Here is a 20,330-nt window from a genome sequence, read left to right on the forward strand (position 1 = left end):
TCATCTCAATGGGGTCTGTAACTTGCTAAGAGCCCTTACCTATGAGCCAGTGATTAGCTGCTTGGATGCAACCCTTTTACCAGATGCATTAATCAACTTAGATTCTTTACCAGGTGGAGGGGCATCTGCTGATGTTTGGGACTTTGCCCTTTTCATGCATTTGATACTACTAAAGAATCTGGAGGGAGTTGGCCCTTGTATGTATGGAGAGTTTGAGGGTGCAGCCTTATAATTTTTGTCCACCCTTGTGCGTACGTACTGGATCTTTAAATATGGCTTCTGCATGTCATCCCTTTTAACATAGGCAGATATTGACATGCTCTTGTGGTAAAAGATAACATTTCAAAAGGAAAGTCATCCTCTATAGGATCTTTATGCAATGGGACCTGCTGGTATGCAGCTGTCCTAGCAAAAAGGTCCTGGAATGATGTTGCATCATCCAGGGGTGAGGGCATATTTGAGTAGAGGTCCATGTCCTTATCTCCAGGGGGAAATCAATATCATAAGTGTCCCATCGATGTGCTGGTGGCTGCTATATGTTATTGCTTTCTACCTGAGTCCCTATGTAAGATTGTGGGAAGCCTAGAGGGGTGATGACACCTATGTCAGTAATGTGTGGAAGAAGGTGGTAGATGGTGAGAGAAAAAGAGGAGGTGGTGGAAGATGGTGGAGAAGCAGGCAAAGGTGGATGTAGAGGAGTAGCGACAATGTTCTTTTTCTTTTTAGGAGGTACTGGCATTGCAGTGGCCTCCTCAAAATTAAGCTGGTGTATTGATGGAGTAGGCGCCGACTACACTACCCTGGCCATATTGTATCCAGTAAAAGGCTGGATATGTATTTTCTTTTTGTTTCAGTATGATCCTCTCTGCCATAGTTTCTAGGATTGTTTCTGGTGCTGAGTCAGAGGTTTTCAGTAACAAAGTTGGTCTGTGTTGAGATCGTCAGAGATGAAGCGCTGTCGAGTGGATTTCTCAGAGCTGAGCAGGTAGGTGTTTGACTCAGCACCGAGATTGTTCAGCTCGGTACAGCAAAGGTGTGTTTCAGCTTGGCTTTCGGTGCCGGGCCAGAGGGTGGGGCATCCTTAGCTGATGTTCGGTGCCTACCGAGGCCTGTTAGCAGTCGTGGCCTGGTAGCTGTAATTTCGGTCAGAACTGAATGTCTTTTAGTAGGCTGGATAGGGGCATTTGTACTCACTGAGCGCTGTCCCGAAGGAAGATCTTGGATCTACATACCAAATTCTACTTCAGAGTCAGATTCGGAGTCCAGGATGGAAAGGGCTTCCTCTACTGCTGCCGAAGCCTTGTGCTGTTCCTCCTCCTGCTCGCTATGATGGAGATCGAAAATGTTGGGGGTTTCCTTGAGGTTTTATGCTGCATTTCCTTTCACAGCACTCTGTGATCCCACAATGTCTTCTTCGATTGAAAAGATCAACGGGCCTCACAGTTCTACTCATTGTGGTTAAGAGGTAGACACAGGTTACAAACCTGATGGAGCTCTGTGTGTGGATAGTTTGTGTGGCATATGGGACAGAATTGAAATGGAGTCCATTCCATTAGAAGCGCATTGTAGGTCAAATCCAATGAGATGAGAAAGAAGGCCCAAACAGTGAGGCCCAAAGGCCACGAATGGAGAACATCAATTCGACGAGTGACAGATTTCTTGTATTTTCGAAGAGTGGGATGGAAATGCAAACAAAAACAATGCAGAGGGGAAATAGAAGTGCAAAACGAACCGAAAGGAGCCCAAAAAACACAGCCTTGAACCGGAGCACCGAAGAACATGTCTGAACTCAATGGTGGAAAGAAAACAATGTAACAATTGGACTGATGCCCATGCGCACTATCACAGAGAGGAAGAGTCACTCTGCCTCGTAACTAGAGAAACTTCCTTAAAGAAAAACAACTTGCACACATCCGGGATTCAACACTAGATGGCAGGAGTATGCAGGGCATGTGTATCTATAGCCGCCGGTGCTTTTGAACACTAATTTTCTCCTGACTGTATAGTTGAGTACTAGGAAAGGGGTAATGCCGAGTAGCTGATTCTGATTACTCTAACAGTAAAAGTGCAACACCGCTGTATAAGGTATGCATGGGCATATGCTTGCAATGAGCCTCAAGCCTGCTTTCTCACTCCACATGACCCACCATCAGCACTATCCCAAATACAACCAGAACAAACTTTGGCCTTGTTTTCGACAATGTTTATCAGGCCTGACAGTGTGCCCCAAAGAAGTCCATCAACACACTGGAGGTGACAGCTGGCCTATAGCCCCTTTGGAGGCAGGGTAAGATGATACTCCATCCCATAATCACTGTGTAGTGGAAGTACTGGCATTGTTACAAGGAAGCTGAAGTGGTACTCAAGTGCCACAGCAGTAAGTGTTTTAGGACTGCTACGGCATGGAGGGATACTCTTTGTGTAATTATAGTACATGAAGTATAATTTTAAAGTACATAACCAAACCATAGTGCACCCCTTTAAAGAGAATTGCCTAAATAATGTGTGTTTCATACACATAATTGAGAGGAAGATGTGACTTTTTAAAATCTGTATTTCTGTTTTTCAGCTTTGGTTGCAATCACCAGTTCACTTTCTAAAACATATTCTATTGCCCCCTCATTTATATGTATTATATCTTTACCTATAGCCTAGGACATGAAGTCTGAATCCCTCATTCTGTCCATCAAACTCATATTTATGTGCATGTGTACCACTCCATTTTTCTTCCCCTTACAACTGGATCACCCTCTTATGAAAGCACTGCTTTGCTCAGCTTTGCACATTCTCTTCTCTACAGAGATCTTCAAAAACACTGATAAAATGTTCCAAACAACCCATATGAATACTTTACTATGAGTTCAAACATTTGCAGTTAAGAACAAACACAGAAAAGCCCTAACTGGTTGAAATATGTATTATTAAGGATATGTTATTATTATCGTTATTATCATCATCATCATCATTATTATTGCTATTAATATTATTGATGTATAATATACTGAAAATGTCCGATTAGCAGGTATGGGTGATATGGAAACTTACAAGATTTTCAAACGTGCCCTTTGCTCCTAATACAGAGTTCTAGATTCGAATGACACTCCATGCTCATGCTGAAAGTTAGACCCGCACTCTTTCTCCTCTCATCTCTCTCCGCCACTATCTCTTACCTGAGCTCTTTCTTTGCTGCTGTGAGCTGTGTTTGAAGTTGATCGCTGACGTCTGTCTGTTCTTCCAAATCTCGTTGAAGCTTCTTTTTTGCACTTTCCAATCGATCAATTTCTTCTTCAGCCTCTTCGACCTGCCGTTTCATTGCTTTTAAACGTAAACTCAACTGTATATTTATAAGACACAATGTCAGCAGGTGTGCTTTAAAATGACTTGCATACAGATAGTGGCAATTTTTGAGAAGCAAGAACACATTTTAGTAATGAGTAGACTAGTCAGCACATCTGTAGCCGAATAGTATTAAGAACATTATTTATACTATAGAGAACTTACAATATAGTTGACTGAATATCATGGTGAAATAGACTCTACTGGAAAGTCCTAATTATTGTATTATTAAAAACATACAAGTAATACCACAATGCAGTACAGCTTTATGAATCGTAGAGTACAAAGTTAGTGTGTAAGTTCAACCAAGGGATGTGTTTCCAAGTAAGCAAAAATGCAGGTGGATAACAGAGAACTATCAAAAGTAAGGCGTCTCTAAATTATGTGCAAAAAAATCAGTGCAGTTAAAAACCACAGTCAACCTCTCAGACTTCACATATCCCTATAGCACAAACGCAACAAACAATTTTACTTGCATTTGAAAAAATGAAAGACATTAGGGCCTTATTATGAGGGAGCTCCTTTATTCCGAAGGGTATGTTAACACAAGTTACCAGCCCCATCTGAATTATGAGATCTGCTGTGTTTATGCTTATTTTCACGTGGAGATTTCAGCTTGCAGCAGCTGAAATCTATGTGAAAACCCAGGCCAGGAGAAGCAGTGAGGGAGAGGAACGCGAAATCAATGGGCAGAACTGGAAAATGAATTGCTGATTGCTCTAGGAATTCCTCATTTCTAAGGAGGCTCTCAGGGGTCGAACTTGTAAAGGTTTGGATTTTCCCGCCCCCAGAGTCACAGACATCCCTGGTCTCTGTAACTCTGAATGTGGAGGAAAATCTCGGCAATTTTCCGAGTCGTTCGTAATGAGGGCCTTGTACACAATAACCAGTCTGAACTGGTTAGATACTAACTTTATTTTTGCAACCATTATCTTTGAAGGGGACTAACGCTTTCATTCATATCGTCCTGGATCCATTGCTGTATTCTAACATGAACACATTGCTTCTCACTCCATACCGTGGTCTCTCTATGTCAGCTCTCAGACAGAAGCTAAGAATGATGCATAGACATTTGTTTTCATGTTTCCCATTCAGGCGTTGGCCTTCCAGCAAAACAAACGAGAACAGGCGAAGGATACAATTAATGACATTACTTTTATAACAGAATACCAGGCACGTTAATTTACTCTTTTTTGAGCACTCACTTGAGTTTAAAATGGTACTCCAAATTAGTAGCTTTAGGATAAAAAGCTTGAGAAAAGATAAATGTGCAACTAATAGCTGCACAATCCTTCTGGCTTTCATTCCATTTTATTTTTTTTGAAAGCTAAAACCAGCACTGGTATCCAAGACTAAATATGTGGAGCACATGCTGCCTTCATCAGAACAAAGCAGGAATAGTGCTTTTCTGAAGGGAAGCAGCTGCTCATCGTTTTCAAGCTCTTTGGAAGGTTATTCCACAGAACGACAGCGGGCACAGCAAAGCATTTTAGTATAGCTCCCATATCTGCTAAGATCAAAAACATGCTTACCGCTGGATCCCAGGTGTGTCATTGGATGATGAATCTCAAGTCTACTTTTGAGATATTGGCGGGTCCATTCTGAACAGCGATTCAGGGCCCATAACTCTGGTTGGGACTGAGGTCCAGTGAGTCTTTCTGAGTGTTGGTCAAATTTGTGCTGCGTGTATCAGCTTTGTGACTGCACAAGGAGCCAATTTTTAAGGCATCTCCGCTTTGCCTGTCCTGCTTATTAATTTATTAGCAGGGAATTACAATAATCAATTTTGCTCTGATTACAGCCTTAGCAGTCGAGGTCCTTTCCCTACTGTAGAAATGGTTGAGCTCTCTCACACTGCATAAGATTGTAGTTTGAAGAGTAAACCACAGCGTTCACTGCCATTTTCTTAAAGGCGGCTTCTACTAGTCAACATTTTGCCTCTAGGCATGAGTCAAGTGAAAGATCACTTAAGTGTTGTCTATGTAATTCTTAAGTGCTCTGATCAATGCACCTAACCTTTCCTAAAGTGGATCAACATTAAATGTGGAGTTGCCAAGCAGCGCTCTTGTGGTACTCCATAGAAAACCTATTCTGATGGAGCTGCTGAAGCTTCTCTATGGACCTTTGCATGTCTATCTTTAAGGAATGAACCAAACTACCTTGGAGCCAACTCAGACACCTCCCCCAAATCCTTCATTCTATATATCAATACCTACCTCAAATCCATTTTCAGATACTGTCCTATTTGTAGGACAACCTATCTAGATTTAAAGATTGATCCTTAAAGTATCCCTTGAGTTGCAGTGCTTCTGCTCGAAATCATTAATACACGCACATTTCATCAACCGGGTTAAGCAAATCTTTTCATGGTTTGATACACTTATTTTGTACAATTCCTTGTTTCTTGCTTCTTATTGGCAAAAAAATACCCTTTGCTTCAACAAAAAAATATATTTCATTTAATGTAATGCTTTCTCAATTAATCCAAGGTATTTTCGTTGTACGTTTACTACCACCACCTCTGGTTTACCTTTGCTTGAGTTTCGTGCCTTTTATTTCACTGTTACATCAAATATTTGATATCTTGAAGGGTTTGTATTACTCATACCTGGTTATTCAAATCGGTGAGAACAAGGCATCTCTGCAATCTATCTTGAGTTGTTTTGAAAGTTAGGATACATTCTGCCAATTAACTACTGTTCTTTCCCTATTTCCCACACACTTCAGCTCAAGGAGCTATTCTGTCCAATTCGGGTATTCAGTGTGGAAGCAATCACTCCTAATATGAAATGTTAGCAACTAATCAAGAATTTTCCCCAACTGATGAGTTGCAGCCTTGGACAAATCCTAACTCCCACAAGGTGCTTCCTGTTTTATTGGTCACTGTATCGTTTTTGTCACTGTACCACAGATTAAAGTCCCCTAGAAAGAGCATCTGAAGATGATTAGACTCAAAGAATGATCTTAAAAAAGGGCCTGGGATTTTTGGCAGTTGGTATGGCAACACTACCACTCTTTCAGCTGTACCAAATTTAACTTTGTCTACGCCATGCTCACAACTTGAAGGGCAATACTTTGTGTATACCATTGCCACTCCATCCGCAGAGCTATCCGATCTGCCCATCCGTATCAAAACATACTCCTCTTGAATTGATGTGAGGTGACGAGGCTAAATTTATACTTTTACCCAGTAAATATGATGGCTTACTGTTCAGTTCCCAAACTGTCCCTGGTAAAATGGCTCAAATAACATGGAGTTAAGTAAGGTTTATGTTTCTGAAAATATCTGTATTTCATTTCAAGAAGGAAGCATTTGCACACTTCCCAAATGATTTGGGTCATTATAAAAAACAGTGGTAGATGAGTCAGGAATGCTTGACCTGACATGGAAATACATAGGAGACACATGACCACAAACAACAAAACTAATACATTTCACTACTCCCAGGGCTAGCTATTCCAGCTATACAAGACTGATAAACAATAATACTTTGGGAACAGATTCTAGGAAGAGAGTGGATTGTTTCCTTCAGACACCTTGCCAGATTAAATGAATTGTAGCAAAGGAGCTTTTTCACTACTCACAACTTCAAAAACTTTCAACTTACGTTTACAAAACTTACCCAACAGTGTGACAGACCCTTGTGAGAAGTGACAAGTTTGATTTTAGGATGACATACATTTGAGAGCAATCATTACTTGTAGTGTGCGGCCCAAGAAGTGATTTTGGCAAGGGCTTTCTGTGAACAAACATTTGCAAAGAAATGACGCAGTCATTCACAATACACTGTGACTTGGCAATGCTTGTTGTAATGTCTCTGTGGCTAAACTATAGTTAAATAATGTAATCCCCCAATGCAGCCCCCACTACCTCCCAGAAGCAGGCAAGAGTTTTCCCCAAATGTGAGAAACCTAGCTCTCCTTCCTCTTGCAGAGACCATGGCTCCCAGCCGTGTCCTTAGCTTGCGGCCATGCAATATCTTTACCACTGTGCGTAATGCCCATTACCAGTTACTGGGGTCAAAATGTGTGACAACTGGCCAGTTTAGTCTTTAAGGTTGCAACCCCCATTACTTGTAAGATAAAATACCCGAGACCACAGCAGGATGAACACTCTGCTCCGGATGCACATACTTCAGATGTGCTCTAGAACAAGCGCTGCTGGACGGGTGATTGGAGAATCAGAATACTGAGACCACAGGTCTTAAACTCCCTTCCTGCTACGGTTAAAAATATGTTCAGCATAAGGAAAGCCCTGAAAACTTTCTTATTCACTCAGTGACACCCTTTTTGGTTGATACTGTAAATGAAATGACAGTGAACATTTTGTATTTTTTTTAATTAATTACAGGAAAATCACTTTATATTTTGCATTCAAATGAGTGAATACAGAATGAAGGGCAAACAACTAATCAGATCATAGGTCAATTTCCAACTCCCACAAGGTGTCCTCTTCCACCAGGCAATGTAACCTTGTTATCACCGTACCACAAGTCAGAGTCCAGCTAGAAAACGCAGCTGAGTATTAGACATCATGAATGATAACACAGCCGCCATCAATTTCACTCAAAAAGATCCTGGGATTTTGGCATCCGCAACACTAACACCAACATCAATGTTTCAGTTGGATTAAGGGTAACTTTGCCTAACATAGGTTCAATATTTGAAGGGCGAAGCTTTGTGTATACAATTAATTTCAGGACAGAACCGAGAGGTAATTACATTTACAGCATGCACCTAATAAATAAATACAATAAAATAAATAAGTATCAGAACATGTCTCAAAATGAGCATGCCCAGGGAGGCCATCTCTCAGAGCTTTTGATATCATAAGAAATCAAGAGCTCTCTGCCGTGAGGGAGGCCGTACATTTTTATTTACCTTAGTTACATGGTCAAGAAGTGGAGCCATATTGATCTAAATGGTTTTTGTTTTCTCTTTTGTGGATGTCCATGTTTTCATTGACAAGTGTGTCATCGTCTTTTTCCAGTTTCTCCTGGTATATGGAGTCCTTTGGAATATTCTTATCATTTATTATTAATTTAGGTCAGAGACTAGGCCCTTCACAATTGCAGATCTCTTTACCACATTTTCAAAGGTCCTTAGCTTCCTGGTTGCAAATAATATATTAGGCAGGAGCATCACCCAGTGCTGTTTCTGTAGATACACAAGTCTACTGGTTTCTTTTAGATAACAATATTTCTACATTGCTTTCGTTTCTGATAATTTCGGAGACCTGCTGGACCGGAGCGAAATTTGTAACAAAGTATGTGGGATGGGTGATGGGTAGGGCGTTGCTTTATTTTTCAATGGTATCTCAAACCCAAATCTTCTTCACAGTCACGCAGTGCTTCAGTAAAGATTAACTGCCTTTGAGAGCCTCATGAGATGCCATGAGGCCTTCCTGCTACTGCTTGGTCCAGTTGTACTTGCTTCTTTATAGTCTCCTTTTTAATTCCCTCTCTTAGAAAAAGCAAATGCACTTCCTTATAGTAATGAAGGATGTTGGGCAGGTCAGACTGACCCCATTTTTACATCCATTAGATTTTATTGTGATGTCCTTGCCCTCATGCCTTCCTTCTCGGCCCCACATAGTGGAATAGCTTCTAACAGATAGAGCAACATAAACAAACTGTTAAATATAAAGCTCTAATCCTCTCAAATGAAAGGTGATACAGATTATGCCATCTACCCAGGTCACCAATCTTGACTAATTAGCGTTCATCGTTGTGTGGAGTTTGCAAGAAAAAACTTCAGTATTTAGTAGACTTCAAATTCCATTTATTAGGTCGTCACTGGGTCTAGTTAAGTACCTTACATTTTAATTGATACATCTCATCTTAAAGCTGAACACTTTTCAACCTGCTCCAACTATAGTGCCATTTATTTCTCAGGATCTCTAAGGGTAATTAAGATTGTCCATAAATAGACTGAACTTAAGTACATATTCCCAAACTGTAGTATTGGGCTGACTAAGAGTGCCACAGACCCTTGAACTTGTCCCTCCACAGAAAAAATATGTATTTTTGATCTAAATCAATTTAAACGTAATATAGTTGTTAAGTTGCAACCCATCCAGTTTTCTGCAGTACTGCTTACGAAAAAGACAACCTTTCATTTTCATTGTCTTGTTTCAACAGCAGTTCATTAGAAATGTTGTGCTACCTTCCCTTTGAACATTTTCTATTGTGCGTACATAATGTGCCTTATATGTTGGTATTTATCTGCAATTCCCTTACAAGCTCTACTGATCAGAGTTTATTAGGTGCAAGACTGTAATACTGCACGTGCCTGTCAAAGCCTTTGTGAAGATTTTGCGGTCATCACTGATAAGGGCCACAGGACTAAATCACAGAGGGACACACATCAGGTGTGTTTCAAGATAGAAAAATAAGAAATTGTTGGATGAGTAGGGTGCAGAATTACTTCCCCATTTAATTAATTTTTGACGGCATCTTCAATTTACACCTCGTAATCGCCCATATTTCTTCTTCACCTTCCCTGGAGTAACAAATACCCCATGCATGGGTAACTGCTTTGGGGACTGAAGAAGGGGGGTCGACACACTTCTTATTAGGCCTTAGAAATACAAAACAATGTGCGAGTGCAAAAAGAACACAATTTCTTTTCTACTGATTAATAATGTTTCTTCACATGGTTGAAATGTCTGTTGTGTCTTTTTTGTTCTTCTGCATTGCTACTAATTTGAGCACAAACATATACGTTGTACAATGGTGACTAAAGTAAGATTACAGAAGAACAATAGTGATATGATACCCATTGAAAGTGATCTCTGCCTGCCTCTTTTGTTCACGTTTGGCACTGGAAACTAGTTGACAATTTCCATTCAAATTCGCTGGAATAAAGTCAAAATGGAAATCTGGCAGCCCACGTCCCACTAGGGAGAACAAAAACCCTGTTGATTAAAGAAAAGTAGAATGAGCCCCATGGGCTACTGTTTCTCAAACTTTGTTGAGTAACACCTAAGACAGGTATGTAATGCAGCATCGGCCAATGCTTGTATTGGAGTTTGCCACTAGTGAAAGTGCTTAGAGAAATATTATGAAAGCCAATGTCCGTTGTCAAATGTAGTATACCATTCCCTGCTTAACACTGCCCTTGCATAATAGATGATTAGGTGTACCAGATGAACAGGCGACCAATCACAGCTGGTATAAAAAAACACTGAAGGGTTTCCTTTCAGAGGCTTCCATTCACTTACCCAGCAGATAACATATCCACATTCAGATTTCTTAATATATCATCAGTTCAACAGCAAGAACAACTATAAATAGACAACATGACAATGATGATAACAATGAAATGGACACAGGCAAGACAACAACAAAAACAAAAATGCTGGTGCTGACAGCAAAGAAACCTCTCCCCATACCTGATCTTTCTGGTCTGTAAGGCTCAGATGTTCATCGTCCACTTGCATCATTAACTCCTTAACCCTTCTTTCAAGGCGGCGATTAGAGAGTTGGAGATTAGCTCGATCCCTGGGAAAGAAATTACACATTCTAAGAAAAGAGCACATGGAAACGATCCAAGTGTTCCAGGGCTCATGTTTCACACCCCGTTCCAATGAAACGCTGATCAGAAATGCCCTGCCACTCTGATTCTGGGACATAACCTGAGTACCCATTTTTGTTCTGAAGCATTCAGGCATTTTTTGTCTTTTCTCATGGTACTTCAAGGGCTCCACATACAGGGATGTCATTACAAACCTCTTATTTAAAAACTGTGTTCAGACATTAAGAGATTGCCATACAATGTCCATATTCTCAGTGTTTGGCTGGAAAAGTGTCGGCACATTTTGAAAGAAGGTTTCAAATGAAAGGTCACAGGTTTTGTGTTACTGGCCGGGTTAACCTTTTTGTATCATTTTCTGAGTAGCACAATGTAGTTCAGCATAAACACTTCAACTGCACGAACTGATCCTACATTTAGCAATTAAAAAAATAATGAAAATGTAATTCTCGAGATTATTTTGGAAGAAAGCGAGGTGAACAGTCTTTGCAGGTTGTCAGACAGTAAAGAAAAATCATGCCTTCCAATACATGACGACAACTTTACTACACAAATTAGCTGTTTAATCTCGAATCACAAGAAACTGCGATTGTTGATTGAAATACATGAGTGACCCTCTAGCATTGGCATCAGTTACAGATCCATAGATTATTTGAATATTCCACGCCAATCTGGGAAACACTCTCGCAGAAAACATTGCACATCCTTAGGCAAACCCCCCAAAATTCTAGTTATTTACAGTCAGTAGGGCTCACCCTCCCCTATCCTTCAAAGCCTTTTAGTGCAGCCCCCTGTTCAAATTCTGATCCTGTTTTATACAAATATGCAAATACCAAGAACCAATTAATTGAAACATCTCACTTGAGGCACATGAGAATCTATGCTAATGGTGGAGGACCACATTCATAAGGAAGCAACTTATTCTTCTCTAGCACTGATCTTCTGTAGATTCATGTTATTTAAATATATCAGCACGTAATACTACGGTATCTTCGGTACTTTTAAGAGTGGGGTGGATTCTAATATTTATCTGTGGGGATTTCAGACTGTGGCTGCGGAGTTTCAATCACCTTACCTTTCAATAATCTTGTCTTCTTTTTTGGGGGGATATACAGGTCTGTTAAAATAGCGACGAGCCACAACTCCTCTATAACCTAAATTATCAATACTGAGGGACAATTCAGAGTCCTGTAATTATGGATGGTAAGCAGGTGAGACAAAGTGTCTTTGAACATGAAAGAACTTTAGATGATGACTAGTATCAGAAGACTAGAGCACAACCCGTAAATGATATTGCATGTGTCAGTAGAACGCAAAAAGATCTGTACTTGATTCAAAGAAAAATTCCAATCAGTGGTATAGATTGAAGTGCTGGGTGTACAGCAGCATGGCCGGATGACATTGAGGTGCTCTTTATCAAGAACGTCTGATGTTCCTAGTGTGTAAGACAGACAACGGGAAGTTCTGCCACCTGCAGCTGTTGTTACGGAAAGAAGGAAGGGTCAATACATCTGGTGCAACTACCCGATTGTTCTTAGTCAGCCACGAAAGCCTCCAGTGAAGAGGTGCAAATGGAAGAATATTTTTAAAATTATAGCAGGGTCTGGAAAGTGAGTCTGGGGGTTGTCCAGAAATTGATCCTCTTTGGGGCAGAGGGACAAGAGGTACTGGACAATCTGTCTGATGCAAAGTAAAATGCAGAACGAGGACTCAATGAATATTATGTGCGCATAAAAGAATAAGCATTACTTTATATGCATTAGCACAGTGCTAAAAAGGAATAGATGCGTGAGAGGGGCTGTTAGGTTTTCTTAGAGTTGCATGTAAAGAGTGCTGGCTTAACTGACTTTTGAATTCAAATATTGTACTAGAAAGATGCAAGCCAAAGGCCTAAAAAATAGACAGCAATACAAATCGTTTTATTATTTCAAGCCCTTCAACGTGTGTTTTGATTGCTATGCTCTGTCCAAGTCTTGCTAACAAGATCAGGATGGAAAACTTCCATTCTCAAGTACACGCACGGTGTGTAAATGCAGCAGCTGGAGAGAGCTAAGTGGTAGATGACCTTGAGTGTTTTGTTCTGGAAGGAAAAAAGTAACAGTAAACTCCCGCATACACTTTTGAACAAAGTGTATTGTTAAAGTTTCCTGTATAATGATATGAGCTAACCCCTCCTAACTCCATTAAATGCCAGGCCTAGAAAAGGTACGTAAGGTCAGCTAGGCACACGCACCGAGCGTTGGAGGAAGCGCCGAACCATGGAGTCCCAGCTGCAAAAGCCTGAAGTCATTGTAAAACATGAGAAGAGCATATTTTGGCATATTAAACATCCTTGCTCTCAGAGGGTCAGTCATGACCTATGTAGATAAACTAGTAGAATAGGATTGCATGATGATACATTATTGAAGCATTTTTGATCTATGTTGCATATTTGTTGCTGAGTTTTTCACAATAACTACTCTACAAATGGGCGCTGCTCTGACAGGTTTTTCTGACTGTGAACAGTAGGTGAGGACAGAGTGAGAGACACCTGCCAGTTCTCCTTTTCTCCAAAAAGGTTGTATTTATTTTTGGGGCATGCCGGATCTACTGGGTGTTAACCCTAATAAACAAAGGGGGGGAGGAAGGTAGCACAACAATATCATTTTGGATGGAGAGAGAATAGAGGAATAGGTCGTGAGTGTTTGAAAGTTAGCAGCTCGTCTACCAGTTTGGAAACCTGACAGATTAAAGTAACATGGACCAATATCTGCCAAACTGTGATTTTGAGAAAGTAAAAAGAGTTGTGGATAAAGGATGACCTGCAACCAAGTGAAGTACTGTTAGTGGTCAAAAGAGTAGAAAACATGATGAGGTGTTCTGAGGGAATACAAGAGGGTAATGTCAGAAAAATGAGAGTGAATGTGCGTCAACATGCGGTTCAATGTTTCACAGAGAAAGAAGAAGTGTTTTCATTGTGGCCTTGTAGAACACGTTAAATGACATATGGCAAAGAGGTGCGAGTCCAGCTATCTGGGCAGTGCAAAAGATGTTGAAGAAAAGTCACTATATGAAACAAATGAAGATGAAAAAAGTCTCACAAGACTGGTTAGCAACTAGGTCGTGAAGGGGGAGATACTCTCTTGGACTGGGTAGAAGTGGAAGGAAAAATGTAAAAATAATGCTTGATTCGTGTTTCAGGATGACCATCAAACTGGAGGAAATATTCAGTCAACAGTTAAATGGTATGGGTAAATTACATAACATAAATATCATGCCAGAGGTTGCTATTTTGAAGCAGCCACTGCGTTTCCAAGAAGGTTAGTGAAAATGAAAGTTTGCATCATACAAAGGCAGCAATATTATAGGGTGGCCACATCAGAATAAGTTAGAGGTGATTTTCAAACCCCTGCACGTCAGCTACCAGGGTCAGCAGTGCTTAATTTAAGAAGTGGTTGCTAGAGTGGGTCACCAGCACTCATTTTTGGGGACCGGCACATAGGTTTCCATATCAGACATTTTAGAGGGCAAGAAAGTGAAAAGCACACTAAGCAACAAGATACAGGAGGAGCAAGACAGAAAGACCGTCAGGAGAGTGAGATAATGGGTCCTGGCACATTTCATGACGGATTAAAGAGGTAGGAGGTGGATTCCAGATTGTGCATCGCTGGTATTCGGCATGACAACAGGTATTAGTGCTGGACGCTCTTTTCTGGGCAGAGCTTCGGGTGCCAGCACTCATTGTTTCGCAAATTAAACACTCAGGGCCAGAATGAAAAAATGATTAGTAGAGGCAATTTAAAACCTACCAGCTCCAAGAAAAAAGGAGGAGTTATTGTCGTTCTTAGGTATGGTGTAATTTTACAGTGGGTTTGTTGAAAATTGCCAGAGAAGTTAAGTACGATTAGACCAAGGAAAATGTTGACTTTCAATGGGATAAAGGATGCATTGAGGAGTTTCAGATGATAAAAATCTACTTAGAGAAACTCTTGATTTACAGGCTATTCTCTTTGGGACAGATATTGCAGCCAAAGATTCCTGCTCAAAAGGGTTTGGTACTGTCTTGATGCAGACTGCAGTGAAAAAGGAAACCTGATTTTACGTCCAGGTCCTTAATAGGTATAGAACTTAACTATCCCATAATTGAGAAGGAAGGATTGGCTGTAAATTGGGTGATCTACAAATTTAGCAATTTCCGCAGGGTGTAATATTACATCATAAGCCACTGCATGATTTTTGTTTTCCAGCAAAGGCTTGGATGTGGACTCTGCAAGAATAAGGTCTTGGGTTGTGAGCTTACAAGAATATATGTTCCACGTAGAGCATAGGCCAAAGGCCATGAAAAATGTAGTTGGCTGTTGGCCAAGATTAGCCACATATGGTGGTTGAGAAGATAGGAAAGAGGATGATGGTTGCATAAAAGAGTGTGTGGTAGGTATTGGGGAAGTTTCAGAGGAAGAATAGAAAATAGAAGCGCTCTCCCTTGTAGAGGTTTTCAGGCAACTAAGAGAATTGACAGAATTGGGTCTGAACTGGACCATAAAAGGTATCATGTACAATGAAATGAGCAATCCCTCCAAGGTATGTATGTAGAAAAGGAAGAGTAGGTGTTTGGAGGAATGAGGTTGATTACTCCAGCATAATTGGGGCAAAGACTAATTGACTTAGTTCATGAGAGAAATCTTGTAGTAGTGAAAAAAAGGACAGAATTAGATTAAACTTTTGGTGGCCGAGGACTGATCTGTAAGTAGAAATATTGATTAGTGATTGCTGTAACTGTTACAGGAGTGACAAGAACCTTAAAACCCTTAAGAGGATGTAGTCCTGGATATAATATGACCTTTAAGGGGCAAACAAGTCACTCCATTCTTATGTGTGCTGGTTAGCCAGTTTTCCTAATGACAAGAGGTTCAATGGGTGAGTAACATCGGTTCTAGATGAGTTTCATAAAGGTTTTAATAGAGCGATTTCAACAAATAATCGGAGGCAATTCTGCTCAAAAGAAGTGTAAAGCACTTTGAAGCATGGTGGGACCACCCCACGGAAAATGCACCCCATACCACCTGGAAATTTACAATGTAATCAAGAGATTTAATGATTCAATACAAGAAAGCATACAGCTGAGGGTCAATTGACTTAACTGGAAAGTAAAGTAACTTAACAGCTACAGAACAGATTCTCAGCTTACAGGATGTCGACACATCAAAACTATGCTATAACACCTCTTACATTGTTTAGAGGAAGAAACGCCGACAACAAATTGGTTGCTTGATGTAAGACAGTGTTGGAAGAGGACAAGTGGTATAAAGAAAAGAATCGAGATTGCAACAGAAAAAGGAAATACTCTGATAAAAAGGAAAGCTTGGTCTTTGATCATACATATGGGACACGGGGTGAAGATTGTGGTTGTAGATATGAAAAATGGTGCAAGTTTACCCGAGCAATGCAAGTCATAAACATGTTTAGGAATTCAGGGAAGACAGGGGATGGCAAGATTTGTGTTTTGAGCTGCATGACTGTATGGCATGGTGAAGAGTAAAGCAATAGGTAAATGCTGAGGAGTGGTGTGTGCGAGGGAAGACAAATCATGGATAGGTCATACAAAAGGAGGTAATGTCTCAGAGAACTCTGAAGGATGCTCCAGAAATAAGGGGGAAATAATTTTAAAAAACAGCTCCTCAAGAATTTCATACCTCATTTTGAACTATTAATATTTTACTCAGATTGCCTTAACTCTAATTTCTTCATTTCCATGGGTTTATTAGGACAATGCACATCTATACAAATGTGTATGCTTAGGTCTTTGTTTCATATATGTTTGCATTAGAATGGAAACCTATACCTTTAAGGGTGGGTTCTGTTCTGGAATGTCTATATAATAGGAGGCATGTGGATTCTAATACTTGTCTGTTAACATTTAAAATTGAGCCTCATGTTGCAAACAACACAGCGATGTATCTGCTCAATGAGCTTCAACATGAGGCATGCCCATGGGGAGTTCCCACATTAGCACTGGTCTTTTAACTAACAACAAGCCATTCAGAAAGTCCTGTGATAACCAAGCCCAAGCTAACAGTTCCTGCACATCACTCAACAAGAGATGCATGCCTTTTCTGACCAGCAGGGACAGCACCTATTCCATTTATGCAGCATGGGCAGATTCTGCTCCAGAAGTAGTTAGTGCTTCCATTCAATCCGGCCTCCAGTGCCCAAACTCTATGAATGCTGGAGCCAAACCCATCGGTTGAGAGATGCCGGATCGTAATGAGAAGGTCCCATGGTCATTGTCAGCTGCGGGCTACCTGAAATGTGTAAGCAACTCATAGAACCACAGTTGCCTTGTCCAATTCTAAGATACGCATATCATTAAACAACTGCACTTTATCTTTCTCCGCAACAGTCAGTGTATAAGAGGTTTCAGCGCAACAAATACAGAAATTCTCCTTCCGAATCTATAGAAATCAATAGAAAGCACACCCTGCAGTGATCCCTAGTTGCTGAAGCCTGTGGTAAAGACAGGGGACTTGCTGCTTCTCATTGCCATAAAGAGACCTAGCCTCAGAACACACTACAGGCCCAAGAGTATGTCCACCATCTTAAACTTCGACTTGTGTGACATGCTGAGGTTTTGCGCTTTGCTAATAGAAAATGTTATGACTATATTTCTGGTGGATACGTAATCTTACCACAGATTCCTTACATTGTATTGCTTCAGAGTATTTTCCTGCTGCAATATTTCTGCTTTGATGACTATATTTCTGGTGGATCCGTAATCTTACCACAGATTCCTTACATTGCATTGCTTCAGACTATTTTCCTGCTGCACTATGTCATAAGAGTCAGAAGGTGGTGCCACGGTCTCAGCCGCAAATTCACCACTGGATATCACATTACCCAAGTATATTTGCCAACAAACTGTGCACTATCATTTCATGGTAATTTTATTTGATCCTTAGCAAATCATGTGGCAAGGAACTGAGGGCCACAGCAGACAAATAGTACACATAAAATATTTGCACATCTTATCTCATTAAACCTGCACTGGCTCATAAGGGAAGAGGCAGCGCAGGGCAGTGAGGAGATGGATACATCTTAATGCAGTTTTCTCATCTTATGAATGAAACATCCCTAGAAGGTAGGAGTAGGGTCAGTTAAAAAAATGATGCAATACAGCTTCTGCAAAATACCCATGACTGCATGCATGAGACACTAGTTAGAGTGATTTACAAATGTACACTAGGATGGGACTGTGTAGCTGCCAGGCATCCAGGACTCTTCTGGCAACAGCCATGGAAGCAGCCATGGTCCTTGTGGAATAAGCACATTTGCTTGCCATGCTATAGCACATCTTGACACAGTGGATGACCTAATTCGAAATGGTGCATTTGGTCACAGCTCTGCTCTTTGAGCGCCTTAGCACCAATAGTGAAGATTGCTCAAGAAAACTCCTAAACGCAGACAGAGCAGCCAGAAAGCTTTTAACTGTGGCCACCGCCACACCTTAATGTGTAAGGTACAGTGCAAATCTAAAGACAATGGACAGGTGAGATGCAAAAGGATTAATGTCTTCAGGCTCGGTCTGCTGCGTAGACTTGCTCTGCTAACTTGCACAGATGGATTTGGTGTCAGACAATCTGGCCACCAAGATGATGTCTGTAACCTCATCAGGGAGGCAAAAGGATTCTAGTTGACACCACTCGATCTCCAAACATGCAGCTCCAGAATCTGGACATTCGGAGCAGAACAGCTTCACAGAAGATCCCAGCTAAGTGGGAGGAAACGCTGAATGTAAGGCACACCATAACTTGTACCATCAGCCTTGCTCAATTAGACACTTTGTCAAAAGCACAAGCGCATCCGTTGGCTTGTTGTACAAATATTTTATGATTTGCTCTTCATGAATACTGGGTAGAACATCTACAGAAGGAAAGGAAGTTGCATGTGCAATTGCTACTGATGTGTATGATGGTAAGAAGAAGAATGTTAATATAAGCTGTAAATCCATCGGTTTTCTATTTAATGCCGTCCATGCTATAAATGTTAGGTGTGGGTGGAACTTTTAATTTCACCAGCAGAATTGGAGGCATTTAGTAATTCCGCGTTACTCTTGTAACACGGAATTACTAATAAATTTCACTGCTCTGCTAGCATCATTAATCAGCACAGTTTGGTTTTTAAACAGGGCTGGAAGTGGGAGCAATCCTTCTATGTTTAAAAAACACTGCAAATTAAACTTTAATCTGCTGTGATTTTTAAACCTACAGGAGCAGCTCCCTCTTCTGGCCCTGTTTAAAAACCACTGACTGCACTGCTGTGCATACCCCTCGGCGCACAAATATACTCAGAGTATATGAGGTTTATATACGATGAGTATGTAAAGGTGCCGAAGGGTATGCACAGCAGTGTACACCCCTCTGTGTCCTTACATACTCTGCAGTAACTGCTGCTGGGTATGTAAGGCATCGAGGGGTATGCTCTGCAGTGATTCAGATACAGAAAACTTTAATTAGAGGCAATATGCATCCATAAACGTGACATGCACAAAGAAAATTACACAATATAAAATCAGATAATAAAACAGTGCAAAGCTATTGTTAGAGCAATATCAAAGCAATAAAGCAATAAGACATCATAGCAACATGATAGGAGCATAGTACTGCGGGCCCTCACAGCAGATCTTAAAAAGGACACGGTATGCAAAAACACATCATATCTGACAGCTACAATAAAAAATTAAAGGCTAATCTGCAATGTCTAATGTTGAAACATTTCTTCTTTAAAAAATAAATTAAAAAATGTCAGGTGTACCTTTCATAAAATTTACAAAACAGCGCAAAGTGGGAAGTGCAAAAGTGCAAAATGCATCATTGATTTCCAGACTTGCCATCACAAGGACATGGACTATCATCTAAACTCTTCCTAAAACCTAGCGGAAAGCACAACAAATATTTTACACAAATAATCAGTGGGGAAATTTAGTGTGAGCGAGCTAAAATAGTTAATAATACTGGGCTTCTCAGCCACTACTCCTATTCTCCTCGAGCGTGCACAGTCAAAGTGCTTGTCGAACATGCCTTTTACTTGAATTTTGCATGTTTTAAGTAAAGGCGCATTGCCGGCCAATTTTAACATACCCTAACCAGGGAATTCAAAGACCTCTTTCACATGACAGCACTCCAGTACAATATCTCTTGACTGAGCAGCCTCCTTGTTTCTCCAAATTAATAGCCACAATGGTGCCGGCTGGGCTCTGATAATGTCGTCTAAATAGGGGAGACCCAGCCCTTTGTGGTGAATTAGATGGGAGGATGATAGTGACCCCTGACCTCCCTTAAGGCCAGGAACGAGTCCTCGTGTTGGGCAGACCACTCCATTCTGCCCCCATGTCCCTGACCCCCTCCTCCTGCCTCGCTGCCGCTGTTGTTCTGGTAAGGAGTATCTAGCACTCTCTGCACCTGCCCTGTATTTCGTTGCCTGCACAT

At 40.8% G+C, this 20,330-nt stretch overlaps 1 protein-coding gene across 1 annotated transcript in view; it reads right to left on the reverse strand.

The window, feature by feature from the left end:
• CGNL1 (cingulin like 1) overlaps nt 1-20,330 on the reverse strand; it is a 485,508-nt gene that overhangs the window by 8,423 nt on the left and 456,755 nt on the right. The window contains exons 17-18 of the mRNA XM_069222401.1: nt 10,730-10,838; nt 3,171-3,334 (exon numbers count right to left, since the gene is read on the reverse strand). Of these exons, the coding sequence (XP_069078502.1) occupies nt 3,171-3,334; nt 10,730-10,838 (273 nt within the window). The remainder of the gene's footprint in view (nt 1-3,170; nt 3,335-10,729; nt 10,839-20,330) is intronic.

Source organism: Pleurodeles waltl, chromosome 3_1 (genome assembly GCF_031143425.1).
Source record: "Pleurodeles waltl isolate 20211129_DDA chromosome 3_1, aPleWal1.hap1.20221129, whole genome shotgun sequence".
Taxonomy (NCBI): domain Eukaryota; kingdom Metazoa; phylum Chordata; class Amphibia; order Caudata; family Salamandridae; genus Pleurodeles; species Pleurodeles waltl.